At 42.3% G+C, this 17,037-nt stretch overlaps 2 protein-coding genes across 2 annotated transcripts; one reads left to right on the top strand and one right to left on the bottom strand.

The window, feature by feature from the left end:
• Nucleotides 1-4,017: 4,017 nt before the first annotated feature.
• On the bottom strand, nucleotides 4,018-8,048 carry SEC61B (SEC61 translocon subunit beta). The gene is made up of 4 exons (XM_044452916.1): nucleotides 7,940-8,048; nucleotides 7,726-7,823; nucleotides 6,708-6,809; nucleotides 4,018-4,333 (listed from the first exon to the last, which is right to left on the bottom strand). The coding sequence occupies exons 1-4, from the start codon at nucleotides 7,940-7,942 to the stop codon at nucleotides 4,246-4,248; spliced, it is 291 nt and encodes a 96-aa protein (XP_044308851.1). The 5' UTR covers nucleotides 7,943-8,048; the 3' UTR covers nucleotides 4,018-4,245.
• A 269-nt stretch (nucleotides 8,049-8,317) lies between these two features.
• Nucleotides 8,318-13,304, top strand: ALG2 (ALG2 alpha-1,3/1,6-mannosyltransferase). The gene is made up of 2 exons (XM_044452906.1): nucleotides 8,318-8,696; nucleotides 12,386-13,304. The coding sequence occupies exons 1-2, from the start codon at nucleotides 8,349-8,351 to the stop codon at nucleotides 13,283-13,285; spliced, it is 1,248 nt and encodes a 415-aa protein (XP_044308841.1). The 5' UTR covers nucleotides 8,318-8,348; the 3' UTR covers nucleotides 13,286-13,304.
• The last annotated feature ends 3,733 nt before the right edge of the window (nucleotides 13,305-17,037 follow it).

Raw genomic sequence — 17,037 nt, 5'->3', positions numbered from 1 at the left:
CATGGATTTGAAGTATACTTGCAAGTAAACAGATTAAGCTTCTGTAGTACCCAGAGTTAAGCAAGTCTGAATCATTCAATTAAGTGTGTGTGCGTGTGTGTGTGGTGTGTCATTTTAACTTCCATTTAATTTTATCCTTTGTTAATTACCCAGAAAGCTTTGACTATTAAGCAGTATAGAAATGAAATAAATATTCAGGACTTTCAGATAGAATATTAGGCTTCTGCATGTCTACTCTGAAGCATTAGCCAATGCCTACACAAAAGCAAGCAAGACAAACCAAGTAGCAGGTCTGAATCACTTAGATTCCTCTCCATGCCCACAGTCCCCCTTCACAGCTTTGCAGGGAAATGCTGCTAATCAGAGATAAGAACGGTTCCACCACTGAGTACTGAATAAGGAAGTATCTTCTCTGCCCAGCAAAGCAAAGCATGGGGAAAGTGTTCCAGCTGCTTAAAATAATGTGAACACACTGGGGAAAGGACAAACCAAAGACAGATTTATAAACAGGAGGTTCCACCAGAAAAGGCTTTATAAATGAGAGAGCCCAACAAAGTAGATTAGGTCCATGGGCCAGGGATCCTCTACCTCTGCTCTACTAAATCTCAGACTGGGTAACTGTATACTGACCTGGTGGGGATCACAGAAACTTGGTGGGATGAAAGACAAGACTGGAATGTAAACATAGAGGGGTATCACCTTTTTAGAAAGGACAGGAAGGGAAAGGGGAGGGGGCACAGCTTTATATGTCAGGGAAGGGATAGGATGCAGTGAGATAGAATGCAGCACAGATGGGGATTCGGTAGAGGCAGTCTGGGTGAAACTTAGGGGTTTTGACAGGGAAAGAGACCTGACTGTGTGGGTATGTTATCGCCCTCCAGGTCAACTTGAGACCCTGGATGATGTCCTGACAGGCCAGATTCTAAGGATATCTCGGGGGAGGGACACAGTAATTATGGGAGATTTCAATCTCCCGGATATTAGTTGGGAGACTCACTCAGTGGTAACAGCCAGGTCACGTCGCTTCCTAGAAGCTATGGCGGGGGGGTTCACACAGAGAGTCTGAGAAGCAACGGGGGTGGGGGGAAACATCCTTGACTTGGTCTTGACCCACAGGGAGGAGCTGATAGATGAGGCACAGATTAGGGAAGCTCTGGATGCGAGTCATCACTCCATCCTTTGCTTTGAGATCAGGGGACTAGGAATGTGCAGCAGGTCGAGCACTAGAAGCTGGGACTTCAACAGGGCCAACTTTGGCCAACTGAAGGCCAGACTGGGGAACGTCTCCTGGGATAGGTTACTGGAAGGCAAGTGAGTTGAGGAGGGGTGGATGGCACTCAAAAGGGAGGTTTTGGAGGTGCAAGTCTTGACAATACCTCTAGTTAGTAAGGCGGAGAGGTGAAGGAGAGTGCTGCCATGGATGTGAACGGAGGTGCTTAGAGGGATTAGATGCAAGAGGAACCTCTGTAGGAAATGTGCACTGGGGCAAATAGACAAAAGGGTATACCGGAGGGAGCAGGCCCGTTTGCAGAAGGATTCTTCGCAAGGCTAATGCTGATTACGAGCAGAGACTTGCCAAGAATATCAAGAGCAACAAAAAGGGCTTCTTTCAGCATGTAAATAGCAAGAGGAAGGGGAGATAAGTAGTGGGACCACTAAATAAGGAGGAAGGAGATCCAGTGACTGATGCGAGGGAACAGGCACAGATGCTAAATGACTATTTTGCCTCTGTGTTCTCCCCAAGGCAGGACGGGGGAGATCCACATAGGAGATTAGATGAGGCCAGGGACTTGATGTTGAGGGGCTCCTCAGGGCATTGGACATTGCAAAGGAGCCAGGTCCTGATGGGTTACACCCAAGAGTACTTAGAAAGTTGGCAGGGGTTCTCTCACACCCACTGGCCTCCATTTTTGAGGCCTCGTGGAGAACGGGTAAAGTTCCAGAAGACTGGAGGGTGGCGTCAGTGGTCCCAATTTTCAAAAAAGGTAGAAGGGACATGGGGAATTACGGACCTGTTAGCCTTATGTCCATTGTAGGAAAAATAATGGAAAGGGTCATAATAGAGATCTACTGATGCTAGATAGGGAAGGGAGGCTGGCAGCCACACAACACGGCTTCCACAAAAACAGGTCCTGCCAGCCAAACCTTGTGGAATTCTATGATAAGGTTTCGAGATGGCTAGATGGAGGGGATGCAGTGGATGTGGTATACCTGGATTTCAGCTAGGCCTTTGACAAAGTGCCCCATGATGTCCTGGTTGAGAAACTGAGGAGTTTTGAGATACACCAAAGCACTGTCCATTGGATTAGGGCATGATTGAATGATCAAAAGCAGAGGGTAACCATTAGTGGGGAATCATCAGGATGGCGGCCAGTGACAAGCGGGGTCCCCTAGGGCTCTGTCTGTTAATCCTGTTTAATCTTTTCATTAACGACATGGAAGAAGGGGTGAACAGTCTGCTCATCAAATTCACAGATGACACTAAAACTGGGGCAGTGGCCACAACAGAGGAACAGGTACTCCAGATCCAAAAGGATCTGGACAGACTATGGAAGTGGACAGGAGACAACAGGATGGCGTTCAATGTGGATAAGTGCAAGGTCTTGCACTTGGGTCATAGGAATCAGTGTCGTAAGTACAGGTTAGGTGACAAGTGTCTGGAGAGCAGCACTTGTGAAAGAGACCTTGAGGTACTGGTTGACTGCAGGCTAAACATGATTCAGCAGTGTGATGCAGTGGTTAAGAGGGCAAATGCCACCTTTGGTTGCATAGGCAGAAGTGTGGCTTCGAGATCGTGAGAGAAGTATATTACCACTCTATATGACTCTGCTGCACCCGCAACTGGAGTACTGTGCTCAGTTTTGGGCCCCTCATTACAGAAAGGATATAGTCAGGTTCGAGTCAGTGCAGCGTAGGGCCACATGCTTGGTGGCTGGTTTGCAGGGGATGCCTTATGAGGCGAGACTGAGGGAACTGGGTCTCTTCAGCCTGGAGGAGACTCAGAAGGGATCTGTTGGCGACATACAGGTATGTGAGGGGGTGTCACACAGAGGTGGGTAGAGACCTGTTCTCCCCTGCAGAGGAAGGTAGGACACGCTCCAACAGAGCAAGGCTCAAGGCACCAAGGTTCCATTTAGATGCCAGGAAGCACTTCCTGACAGTTAGGACCCCGAGGGTATGGAATGGGCTTTCAGAGAATGTGGTTGAGGCCCCTTTGGTGAGGGTGTTCAAGGATAGGCTGGATATGCCCATGGTGGGCATGTCGTAATTGGAGTCGGCTGGAGCCAAGGGTCAGCCTAGATGGCCTGGTAGACCCCTTCTGACTCTCTCTGTTTCTATGTTTCTCTATTTCTCTATTTGGCATATGCTAAAAAGAAAAGCAGAACCTAGGCCAGGTAGCATCTTACACTAGTCTTGTTATGAATAATGGAGAATTCTTTCATTGGGGAATTCCCAGTGATCCAAACAATCTGAAAAAAAGAGAACAGCCACCCAACAGAACTCAGGAACCTGAGCAAATCATGTAGCTCAACACCATCACTCAGATCAGGAGCTAAATTTAAAAAAGGACCTGGATATTCAGAAAGACCTGCTGTTATACTTACAAATCTGAAGGGGTGGGGGAGTGATGAAAGCATAACAAGGCACACAGATTATTGGGTCTTCCCATCAAGAGACACTGATGGTAAGACATGTTGAACTGCAGTTTATAGAGAATCACCAGACATGTCCAGTGCCTGAGTCTTAGGTTTGAGAACTATCTGAATACAGTTCTGACAAGCAATCACCTAGTTAGTAGCTATCTACAGCAAGTCTGTAAACACTCAAATGAATTCTATGACATTTTTCAGGCAGAAGTTTTCAATAGCACTGAAATCAGAATCAAATCCTGGCCAAACAATTCTACAGTTTTTCAACCAATTATATACCCACATCATTATATTCTGGTTTTGCCAGCAGGGCAGTTTATGAAGTTTTTTTGAATTTGTGAACAAAACAAGTCATTAACAAATGCAGTTTCATTTATGTAGACACAATTTTTTAATGAGATCTATTGCAATTTAAGTGATACAGTACAAATTTTGACAGAAAGGAATAAAAAACCCTTTTCAGCAGAATGTTTCCATTCAGCAGCAGGATCAAATAGAAGAGAAAATCTTAATTACTCCATTTATTCAGTCTGAAGACAACCATACTTTGGTCCAAAATGTAATTTTCACGTTGACAGTTGGAACATGGTAAAGACTATGACCGTGTGTATTTGCCCCAGATGTGCAACATAAATACAGATGCAATGAAGAGAAGGCTCATAACAAGAACTGGAACAGGACCTCTGAAAAATAAGACAGAAGAGGTATTTAAACACAATAATAGCTAAAGAGCAGATTTTAAGCAATTTTATTTAAGATTTTTATCTCTGCTTTACATATACTAGATGCCTAGGGTAGCTAACAAAAATAGTTCAAAGTTATGCAACAATACCTAATAATGAGAAGAACTAGAGGAAAATTATCCACTATCTGAAAATGTAGCTTAATTCAGAGGATTTCCTTCCCTTCAACCAGAAGGTAAACCAGCTAATTTGCTTTCTATTGACTTTATTTTTAACTTAGTAATACAAGAACTATAGACTCTCTGCCTATCAAGGAATTGTGTGTAATTTTGCCCTAGGCTTAAACTGGAAACCCCCACAACATCAAACCCAATCTAATTAAGTCTGCAAGTTTTTCTCCATTCTATCTTAATACTCACACCATGAAAACTTCATGATTTCACTATCAAGTCTTCTCCTGCTCCCCACTTCACCTGTTTGTTTGGTTACATTTTGTCTAATGAAAGGGCTCAAAAGTTTGTTTAAAACCTTGTGTGTTGGTCCCAATAAAGGATTTTGTGGATTTTTGCACTTTTATGGTCTAAGCAATCTACTTTGTTTTACTTAAGAGACTACAGTCCAAAAGCCATTTATCTTGGAGTAAACCGCAAAGAACTCAATGAGACTTACTTCTGAGCAGATATAGATAGGATTACCCTATAAAGGTCTGTGTAAAAATAAGAACAGGAAGGACAGTTCTTTGGGAAGACATAACAAAAGACAGGATAAAGGAAGAAAAGTAAAAGGAGGGATGGCTCTGAGTAATATGACCAGCAATTAGATGATTAAAAGCTTCAGATGAAAGTGTTAAGGGAAAACAATTAAAATTAAATGATTAAGCTGAGTCAGTGAAATTATCTATTTTTTCATTTCTAGCATAAAAACACTCACTATTTTAAAAATTCTGAATTGCTTTTATAAACTATGCAAACCTATGTGTTCTCACATTTTCAGCAGAAGTTAATTTATACAATCCTTGACCATCTCCATGTTTTTAGAAGAAGATATTTAAGCTGGATTTTAAAACCCACATTTCAGGGTGTACTGCCCTCACAAGGTAGCTTACAAAACTCTAGAACACGGGTCCTCAAACTATGGCCCACGAGCCAGATCCAGCCCACCATGCTGATTTATCCGGTCCGCCTCAGAGCTTTTGGACTTGCTCAGAGAAAACGATCTCTGAGCGAGTCCGAAAGCTCTGAGCCAGCGCAAGAATACTCAGTGGGGAGATGGCCATGATCGCAGTCACACTTGTGCAGGGAAGACAGGCACGATCGCAGTTGTGCGGGGGGGTGGGAGATGGCTGCAATCCTGTTGGGGTGGGAGTGGAGATGGCTGCGATCGCGCCCGCCCTCCCTGCATGAGCATGCCCACGATTGTGCCCACCTTCCCTGCATAATCATGTTGGGGGGGGGGAGATGGCCACAACTGCACCTGCCTTCCCTGCATGTTCATGGGGGGGGGGGGGGGAGATGGCCGCGATCACGCCTGCCTTCCCTGCACAAGCGCGTCCACGCCTGCTGCAGCCAACACCTCACTTGCCCAAACCTGCCACCGCCGCCTTTCAACTGGCCCCGTTGAGAAAGTTTGAGGACCCCTGCTCTAGAACATGGGGAAATAAGGTTTTCATATTTAAACCACAACATTATATTCAAAAGAAAAGGCACACCAGCAAGATTATTTTTTTCACATACGGCACAATTCAATCAAATGCAGACTGGCATAAATGTTTCTTCAAGAGATATTACTACTGGTGGTTCTGTTTTTTGTTTTAACCAAACAAGGCCATACAAATATCCCTGGGAAAGGAATATCAACTAACCAGATAGCTCCTGCTTGAGTGGCAAAACATATTACTTGATACATATTACTGCTTTAGTAAGCTCATGCAGGTGTTGGTAAAGTGGTCCTAATCTAAAGAAGGATACTATGATCAATACTACTGAAACTGGCCTAGAAGAATCAAGGAAAGAGCCGTAACTCAGTGGTAGAGATGTTTTGCATGCAGAAGATTCCAGGTTCAATTCCCAGCATCACCAAGTAGGCCTGGGGAAGAATCCTGCCTGAAACCTTGGAGAGCTGCTTCTAGTTAGTGTCATCAGTACTGGGCTAAATGGACCAATAGGCCAACCCAGTAGGAAGCAGCTTCCTATGTTTCTACAGGTTCACACTCCTGACATCTATCCTTTGTCATAAGCATCCACTCAGGTGATAAGATGGTTTCTGGCCCAAACCAATGATACTAATTATTTTCCAATATCATTTTTAGTTTCTATTTAAAAAGCAAGGATAATACGTTACTAAATGAGTCTATTATTATTTTTTTTTTACTTACACTTTGAGGCCAGGGGAATCCTCTGTGTAGAACCTCCACATCCCCCCAGTACCTGCTGAAGTTGTACGTCCTGCACTCCTTGTTCCACAGCTAGCATTTTTCCTAATAGAGAAAATCAGTACTTGAAATACACAAACCATCACCAATGAAAATAATGTAATATTTCTTGTGTTAAAAGTCAGATTTTAACAGTTTAGACAGCAATCCTATACTCCCATAAAGACCATAGGACTGCTTGAAAAAACCATTCCAAGATTGGCAACAGCCAATCCCTTGGAAGGGGGACCCAGAGATCCACCTCCCTCCTCCACAGTCAATGTGGAAAGGAGTGTGCCAATGGCCCTTCAAACTCTCTCCTCCTCCAAAAAGTCTTACTGAATGGCCTGAAAACAAAATAAGATCACTTCTGTGGCTCCTCCCACCCTGACAGTCTTAGCTCAGCAATACACAGGAAAACATAGGACACAAGGACAGGAAGTCTAAGATCTCTCCACTGCTCCTTCTGCCCACATAGGATGATTGTACATGTCATCCAAGTTCAGCTGCTTATGGCTGGGGTAGCTTGCAGGAGAAAAAATATGTAGAGCTTTAATGATAGCAGTTCCAAAGATCCAAACTGATCTTTCTCTAAGGAAGAATGATGTAACACAATTGCTTCAAGAAACACACATATGTTTACCTATTTTAGCACATTTAGCACATTTAATAAGCTAGCGATTTGTTGTTTGCATTTTTGGAATTCTATCTTATTTCAAAGATGACTGAGCATACAAAGTGACTTGTATTTTAAATATAAGAGAGACTGAATCAAATACTACACTTAATAGACAGAATACATTTCTGCATTACTCTGTCATTACACATTTTCAACTGATCTGCAATAGGACAGCATTTGAAAATAAGCACACATATTGAAAAAGGATGCATATCTACTTTGCTAGTTCTGAATAGTTTTCTCGGTCTCTGTCAGTGGAACCATTAAGGCTACTGTTTCACTAACTGTCAACAGGCGCCCTACCTCTGCCGCACAGTGGATCCTGCGGCTCGCGGGGCTACTGCTTTGCTGGGAGAGCGGCTGGAGGCACCCACATTGGTGGCGCTGGGATTCGGGCCCGGCTGAAATTTAACCAAGGGAGAAGGAATCATCAGAACAGGAATACATATGGGGACAAATGCTGCGCGTGCTTCCTGCAGAGCAGATGACCCCCCCCCCCGCCCATCCATTCTCTTACCATAGTAAATGCTCTGTCGATCTGTCACTCGAACACACTCTCTATTAGCTTCCCTGAACTTACAAAACACGTCTGAACTGCCTCACCGGCAGAAAGGGGCTTCTCTTCCCTCAGACAAGTAGGACCCAAAGGGTTGGCTACCTATCTTACAGCCTGACAGAAATTTGTTCTTTATACAGCTTTAAAAAAATAGAACGAGATCCTACCCCATTCGCTTTAACAAATCTATTGATTCGGGCTCTTTTCACCCATTTCTAATCTTTCCTACCCGTATTAGCCGAACGTGATAGGATACAGGCAATACTTTAGTCACTCAACACTTAATGCTGAGGTGGCCGTTTGAGTAATCCGCGCATGTGTATTAGTGCGGCGCCACGTGGTGCGGAAGCTTGGTAGAAAGGGCGTCGACATGGCAGCTACGGCGACGGAAACTGGAGAACGCAAGCAGCGAGGGGGTCCGTCAGTTTTCTTCCTGCACCCAGATCTTGGCATTGGCGGGGCAGAGCGGCTTGTAGTCGACGCGGCTCTGGCGCTTTGCGCACGGGGCTGCCGTGTGCAAATCTGGACGCCGCGGTACGACCCTGCGCGCTGCTTCTCGGAGACCCGCCAGCTGGACGTGCGGACGGCGGGGGGCTGGCTGCCGCGGAGCATTCTGGGAAGAGGCCACGCACTTTGTGCGGCACTGCGCATGGTGTTTCTGGCGCTGCATGTGCTGCTGCTCAGCGGAGAGGAGTTCGACGTCTTCGTGTGTGATCAGGTGTGGCGGTGGGCAGATAGGAGTTAGGCCTGGGGCTTCCAGTCTTCCCTGACGAGTTCGACTGTAATTCCAAACATGGCTGGAGGATGTAGTCTGATACATCGGGAGGGCACGACGTTGTGTAACGCAGGTCTAGAATAGGGATGATGTTGGACTACAGTTCTCACCGTACTTTTCCATTAGCCTTCTTGGCGGAAACTAATGGGAGTTGGATTCCAGCTACATCTGGAAGGCCCACTCTTCCTCTAGAACTTAGGGACTTTGGGTAAAAATAATTTCCCCTTATCAGTGTAACAGAATATTTCTGAATGCCTTCTGAAAGTTAATTTAATGAACCTTTGCATTCGAATCAAGTAAAGTACTAAATTTAATAATGATTAAGTGATGAGAGGAGATTGTGGTAGTCCCACAATCTCTTTTTTCATTGAGGTCACTGCTTGAAACACAGCAAGGGACAGGCCTGTTTTTTCAAATCTGTTTCTGGGATCGAGAAATAGCCATGAGCATTTAGGCCAAGAGGTAGCAAGTTTAGGTACACTTACCCTTAAAGCAGCCTGAAATTGCAGTAATTAAGCAGATTGAATTGATGGAACTGTTTGAGCAGAACCACTTCAGATTGCTCTCTCTCTTCAGGTAATATGTAAATGAATAAAGATGAGAATTCCATCTCCTGAATTGTTGCCTACAGCTTAGAGATATTAAGGCCTGCTTCCCCCTCCAGAAGTTATTCTTTCAAGACAAGCATCGACAAACCCTAGCATTCATGTGCCCATGGGGGAAATGAAAAATAAGGCGCAATAGCCCCTTTCTGGGCTTAATGTGGCTGCTCCTGGCTGGTTCTGAACCTCTGTTACAAACATTCTTCAATAACAAACTGAAGGAAAAAAACTAAGATAGTTATTTTACCTAAGAACTTAAGAGACTGACTGTATTACACCGGGGTCCATCTGTTTTCAGCAATCTGTTCTCACAGTGACCAGCCAGTTGTCCGTGGAATCCCACAAACATGTGTCATAGCACCCTTGTGCCCAAGTTCCCCAAGTTCCCACATCCCTTTAGTGAAACTGAAAGTTCTAGTTGTTCTGAACCAGACTTTTCTTAACTTGAAATGGAATGAATAAGCAATGCTGCAAGTAAGCAAAGGTGCTACAGTTACCTCAGCTAAAAAGAACCTATGATATATCAGCTCTTTTTGTTTCATTTATTTAGAAAATTTCTATGCCGCCCCATTCGCCAAAGCCTCGGGGCGGCTTACAAATAAATCAATTAAAATACTATAAATTGACAATATAAAACAAGTTAACAATATAAAATAAGTCGCCCTGGCCAAAGAATAAAATAAATAAATACTATTAACAGTTAAAATGATGTTTGAATAAAAAGGTCTTCACCTGGCGCCGAAAAACAAATAACCGCCAGGTGGACCTCTCTGGGGAGCGCATTCCATAGATTGGGTGCCACTACAGAAAAAGCCCTCCTCCGAGTACTTACCCTCCTAATTTCTTTCACGGAGGGTTCCTGGAGAAGGGCCTCTCCCGCTGATCTCGGGGCGGGCGGGCATATATGGATTGTGGTAAAATATGCATATTTTTCGGTATACAGTGGTACCTTGGCTCATGAACTTAATCCTTTCCATGACTCTGGTTGCGACCCAAATTGGTCATGACCCAAGTCAAATTTCCCCATAAGGTTCAGTGTAAATAAGGTTAATCCATTCTGTAACCATTTTTTATCATAAAAATTTGAAACAAAGTGACAAAGAACAACAAAGTAACAAAGAACAACAAAGATCTTAGCCATCTCCCCCCCCCCCCCCCACCCCAACCAACCCCCCCCCCCCCCCCCGCGCACGATCCGGGCCCTCCCCCCCCCCCCACCCAGCACAACCATGATTGTGCCCATGCAGGGAAGACTGGCGCAATCGTGATCATCACCTGATGTGGGATTCGTGACCTGAGGCAATTTTTTTCTGAAATTTCTGTTAGCGACCCAATTTGGTCGTGAACTGATGCATTCATGAGCCAAGGTACCACTGTATATCTTAAACAGTTTGTTCTTTTAAGGACAGTCATTTTTGTTAAATATAACCAAATATAATTATATGCTATGTCTTTATTTACAAATATTCTAATAAGATAATTGCCACATAAATCATTGAGTGTGTTGAATGCAGCATTTAACTATATTTTGTGGTAAATTTAATTCCTCCCAAAGGAAATATTTTAGTTCAGATATTTTGTAGCTATTGGAAAAATGTTTGGTATATTTATACTGAAGATAGTGTTGATGAGGATTACATTTTAGTTCTGTTTATTAGATGTGAAATAGTTTTCTGCTTGTTTCAGAGTAAAACTGAGCCAAATATGCTAAATTAATTACTTATAGCACTAGCAAATCTGGAAAATTTTTCACTTCTACTTTTTTCTGAAAACTCACATAAGTGTTCACTTGCTACACTGTTTTGTGCCACTCTCGCGTGGAAAGTTTGCTACTTGAGTGAGAGCTAGGGCAAAGCAATGCCAAACAACTTTAATTGGTCAGTTTCTGCCTGTCAGATTGCTGTTAAAAATATAATAAACAATTGGGCCTGTTCTGGTTTAATTGGGTGTTTTGCTTGGGATAGAACTAAAGATTCTAGATGAAACTGTAACAAATAAGTATGTAGCAAAAAGAATCTGTGCACATGTATTGAACAGTAAACTACCATTTTACCCAATCATATTCCTCATGATCAGCACAGACAGGTAGAGCTCTGAACCGAAGCAGTATTGTGATTTCACGCAATCTCAGTTAAGTCACCTGATGATAAGCTGCTTCCCAGTGGGCTTTGGAACCGGAAATTGCTTTGATCAATGAACACTTCTGTCACTCCACAATAAATTGGATTGTGCTTCCTTAAATTCACTGCTAGCAAAGTAATAGCAGTGAGTCATAGTAATGGATAATAGCTTGCAATATCACATTCTCGATTTACTCTGGAGAGCAAATAGCTTCTTGTTGCCTCATCAGCCTCAATCAGAATGCATAGCCCAAACCAGGTGAAGGACCCCTTGCCACTTGCACTTCATCCTTTTCTTTCTAAGTGAGGAGAGCCCTAAAATGCTTGTGTTTAAGTTCAGCTAATCACTTGCACCTCAGTGGCCCCTTCCCTCAGCTCAGCAATGAGATACAGAGGCTAGATCAAAAGTGCTCTCCACTGTTGATGCTGTTGGCAGCCAAGGCAAGCCTCTGGGAGTTCCCCCTCTTGCAGAATGTTCTCCAAAATAGCTTTCAGTCTGCTTATACACACACCAGGCAGGAGTAGCTATTGTGGGCCTGAACAGCAAAGAAAGAAAATAATTAAGTAGCGACTCAAGGAGCCAAAACAGAAAGAAGAGTATTGATTTACCCCTGAGGTGAGGGTACTGCTGTTCTGTTTAAAAAAACCAAAAACAGAACAATTCAGGGTTTCTGTGGTTTGAGTGAAGGAACAATAATACTGGGAAAACCCTCCATCTTGCTAATTAAGTTATCTGGCTTAGCTGTAAAAAATGCATGGATGAAGGATAGCAGTTCTGCACTAAGCAGCCATTGTGGTTTGACCACAATAGTACTCCTTTGGGCTGAATGTAACAGCCAAGTGTAACTCAGGCAGGTGTGCTCAATATCACAAGTTTCTTTGTTATTTGCCCATTTCTTTTTTTCTCCAGGTGTCTGCATGCATTCCAATCCTTCGTCTGGCCCGGAGATGTAAGAAGGTTTTGTTTTATTGTCATTTCCCTGATCAGCTTCTGACTAAGAGGGAGTCATTTATTAAACGAATCTACAGAGCTCCACTGGACTGGTTGGAAGAATATACAACTGGCATGGCTGACTGTATTCTGGTCAACAGTTGTTTCACAGCACGTGTTTTCAAAGAAACCTTCAAATCCTTATCTCATATAAATCCAGATGTCTTGTACCCTTCTTTGAACATCAATAGATTTGATATCACAGCACCTGCAGATGTGGTTAGCATAGTCCCCAACAGAAAGAGGTTTTTTCTTTCCATCAATAGGTATGAAAGGAAGAAAAATCTAGTATTGGCTCTGGAAGCTTTTCATGCCCTTCGTGGCAGACTTGATGCGCAGGAGTGGAGGGATGTTCACTTGGTCTTGGCTGGTGGTTATGATGAAGCAGTTAAAGAGAATGTGGAATATTATGAAGAACTGAAAGCTAGGGCTACCACGTTGAATATTGATGAAGAGGTTACATTCCTGAGATCTTTCTCTGATGAAGAAAAAATAGCTCTTCTTAGTAATTGTGTGTGTGTTCTTTATACACCAAGTGATGAACACTTTGGCATAGTTCCTTTAGAGGCTATGTACATGAGATGTCCAGTCATTGCAGTCAATTCAGGGGGACCATTGGAATCAGTTGTAAACAATCAGACAGGTTTCTTGTGTGATCCTCTTCCAACCCAGTTTTCAGAAACCATGGAGAAATTCCTGAGAGACCCTACTTTAAAGAAGAGAATGGGAGCTGCTGGTAGGACCAGAGTTTTGGAAAACTTTTCACCAGACGCATTTACTGAAAAGCTGTATCAATATGTTAATAGCTTAATACAATAAAAATGACTCTGTGATATAATTTACAGACTTGAAAAGTTGTGTTTGATATACATCAAACATGTAATGGATTAAACTAGGCACCACCAGACTTTAGAGGCCTAAAAATTGGGCTGATTGGGACTGGTTTTTTCCTAGCTGCACAGATTCTGCAGAGTTGTGGAATATTTCTTTACTTTCCAAAATTTTATGCAAATATATCTCTTTCACAGACCAATGGTGAAAATGTGCATTTTGGGAAGATTTGGATATTTTTGAAGTGCTCATTTGCACATACGTGTAAGTTTGGGAAACAAGATCTGATGCCATCAGTGCGCAGGTCACAGAATAAAAGGTACCTGACAGTCCACAAGATTCAGACAGAATTGATTTAACAAAATTCATACAGCCCTACCTATGAGCCCATAAGCATTTTTTAAATGGGGCATGGGTACAATTATAAAGAGCTGCTGCAGGTGATTGTAGGGAGCATCTCCCATCTTCCTCTCTCTCACACACACACATACACACACATGAGGAAGAAAACAGAGATGGAAAACATAAACAAGTGGGAAAAAGGGAGCAGAGAAAGCAGGCAGGCAAAAAGAGGGAGGGAAAATACAGAGAAGGAAGGAAAGACAAAGGAGTCACACATAACATGCAATTAAATGGAGCAGCTTTGCTATTCATTTTCACAGGGTGATAGGAACTTCCCTGCTGCAAATCTATAGCTAGAGGAGAAGCAACCCTCCTGCCAAGTACTCTATTGTTTTTACATGCAGGGGGGAGCCCCTGTCGATTCAAGTGAATGGACAGAACACTCTACCTGCATAGGAAGAAAAGTTGCCTTGCCAGAAAGAATAAGAAAACCAGTAGGGAACCTCACCCCCCCCAACCAAGGACATTTTCAATCTTACATGGTTCATTGGAGAACCTTATAGAAATACTATAAGGTATTTTTTACTTCTCCCTCTCCAGCCATTTTTCAGTAGGACTGCCTTTTCTCCTTATATAAGAAAATAGAAGTCACTCCATGATTTTGCAAAGAGGAAAAATAGCCAGGTAGGTGCCTCAGCATAGTTTGGAGGATTTAGTGGTATAGAGACCACATTTGGAGAGGCCCAGGACTAAACTGCTGTTAATAATCCAAACTTATGTATGTTACTCTACTGTTGAGATTTTATTTTTTCTTTATGCTTGGGTACCATCCTGCCATATACTGAGATACTTAAATATGAGCTACTCTTAGGATACTTTCTGATATTTTGTCTTGTGCTATTTGCTGCAAAATAATAAGATAATAATCAGACTTCTTTAACTTGCTCTTACATCTAGGGGCAGGCTTGAAACTGCTGAAGAATGTTTTTTTCACTGGCCTTCAGTGATGTCATATGCAACAATTTAATAATAAAAATACAATTCATGATACAATAAATAATAATAAATAAATACAATCAGTACTAACAGAATACCATCAAAGTAATCGAATAATAAGCAAGAATAAGCATAGTAACTTGCCACAATCTAACAACAGCATTGTGTACAGCATTTGTAGTTGCAATGGACACGTTAATTTGACATGTTTCTCAACAGCATATTTGAATTCTGAGAAAATGTAATTTCCTGAAAAGTGAATGGAATGGTAATTGTACGGATCACCTCACATACCACTGGGGCATAAGAGATCTAGATCCCAGCAGCTACTGAACATATACTGCACTGTATACTGCCCATGCATTAAACTTCTTGCAGAGACAGAGCTCCTTTTTCTACGTCATACAGATAGGTAGAAGGAAAATAGTCTCTACCTTGATGTTTACAATGCAAAAAACAGGACTCTACAAGAAGAGGGAGTAGGAAAGCAGCAAACGCAATCATCCCTTCTTAATGTTACAGGGTTTTTATAATGGCCAGCTGTAGTAGCTTTGTTGGTTTTCTTATGACAGGCTGGACTGAATGTATTCAAAGGGAGGGAAATTCAAAGAGCCTGGTCTCTTAGCTAAGTCAGTGGGGTGGTTCCGCTTCCTGTCTTTCCCACTGCTGCAGCCTGATAGAATAGTTGCTGGGCAGCAGCTGGGCAAAGCTCCATGAAGCTGGCTTTTCAGGTAGGTTGATGCTGGCACAGCTTTCCTTTTCTCAAACAAAGTGCATCATACACAGAAAATAACTCCAAATATCTTAAGAGATCCACTGTCACATGTTACATGGAAAGCAAGAGACAATTTGATTTTGGGGATGGGTGAAAAAATAGTTGATTTTTGAGCAAAATTGATTTGGTGTACACACAGAACTGAACACAATCTGCTGTCTGACATCTGTTCTTTCCTGAATGTACAATGTGATTCATGCAACGGAAAATGTATTTGAAATTGCCCTTGAAAACAACGTACAATTGAAGCAGGCTTTAGTCAGTGGATGAAAAATGTACAATCCCTGTGTACATTTGGAGAAATACAAAATAACCTAGAAACAATTTTTTGTGTAAGGAAATTAAAATAAAGCCCTTAATCTGATATCAACATGGATCAGATTGTGATTCTATGGAAATGCAGTCATCCATTGATATGAGGGACAATTCATTAATTTGTGACCTTTACTATAATAATTCATGCTTAGTCAATAGTTTACCAGATACTATTTTATTGTGTTGTAAATGCCCCCTAGTCCTCCCTGACCATGGTTATGGCAATTCCTTTTTTCCTGGATTGGTGGTTTTCATTGCTTTGTTCTGGCCTACAAGAGAATATATATGGAGGCTTAAAAGTGTGCATGTGGAAGGGTCCTACGTGCTGGCTCACTCCATACATCTCTGGGGTGATGTGCAGAGAATTTTACTTGCAGTCGGGGTGGAGCTAGCCAGGATGGACCTCGGACACTAAAAAATCTACTCCTGAGCATCGGCGAAAACATGATTAAAATATACTCAAATCAAGATTAAGAAACACTGGAAAATTGCTTGAAATATAAGTCAATTCCTTTGTTTATCTCCTGGGAGGATTTGAAACACAGACATGGAGCAAGAGTTGTTTTTGTGAGTTGGAACTGCTGGGCCTAGCCCAGAGTAAGTGATATTTGGGCTGATTATGGCCTGAGAAACAGTGTTTGTTATAAATACCTCAGCTGCTTGTTATAATAACTCAAAAAGCAGATGGAAGAGATGGGGAGATAAGGCAGAGGTTGTTTTTCTGAAATGTTTGTTTTTTCTTTTTTCTTTTTGAATAAGTTTTATTCTTAATATACCTAACCAAAATGAAGAAAAGAATCTAAAAAGCATCAATCATCGAAAACATCAGACCTACTGGGTCAGCCCCCCACATTTTTTCTTTTTATGTTAAACTATACACATATTTAAGTCTATGCATAGTCCCGTTTCTCTAGCCAATGATAAAAAGAGTCCCAGATTTGATAGAAGTCTGTATCTTCTTTCTCCCTCGGAGGCAAAGTCAATCTGTCCATTTCCGCACAGTCCAAGATCTTTTTTAGAATCATCAGTAGGTGGCTCTTCACTCTTTCAGTGTTGGGCAAACGCAATCCTCGCTGCAGTAGTTACACGTAGAGTCAAATACATTGCTTGTTTACTAAGATCATCAGGTACAATGCCTAATAAGAAAACTTCAGGTTTAAATGTTAGAGGTTTTTGTAACATTTCCTCAAGCCATTTGTGTATTTTAATCCAATACTTTTTTGCCTTATCACAGGTCCACCACATACGATAAAAAGTATCCGATTTATGTTTACATTTCCAACATCCATTTGACATATTTGGAAACATCTTA

Source organism: Varanus komodoensis, unplaced genomic scaffold, assembly GCF_004798865.1.
Source record: "Varanus komodoensis strain SLA01 unplaced genomic scaffold, ASM479886v1 scaffold10, whole genome shotgun sequence".
Classification (NCBI taxonomy): domain Eukaryota; kingdom Metazoa; phylum Chordata; class Lepidosauria; order Squamata; family Varanidae; genus Varanus; species Varanus komodoensis.
This window is presented reverse-complemented; position numbering and strand designations above follow the sequence as displayed.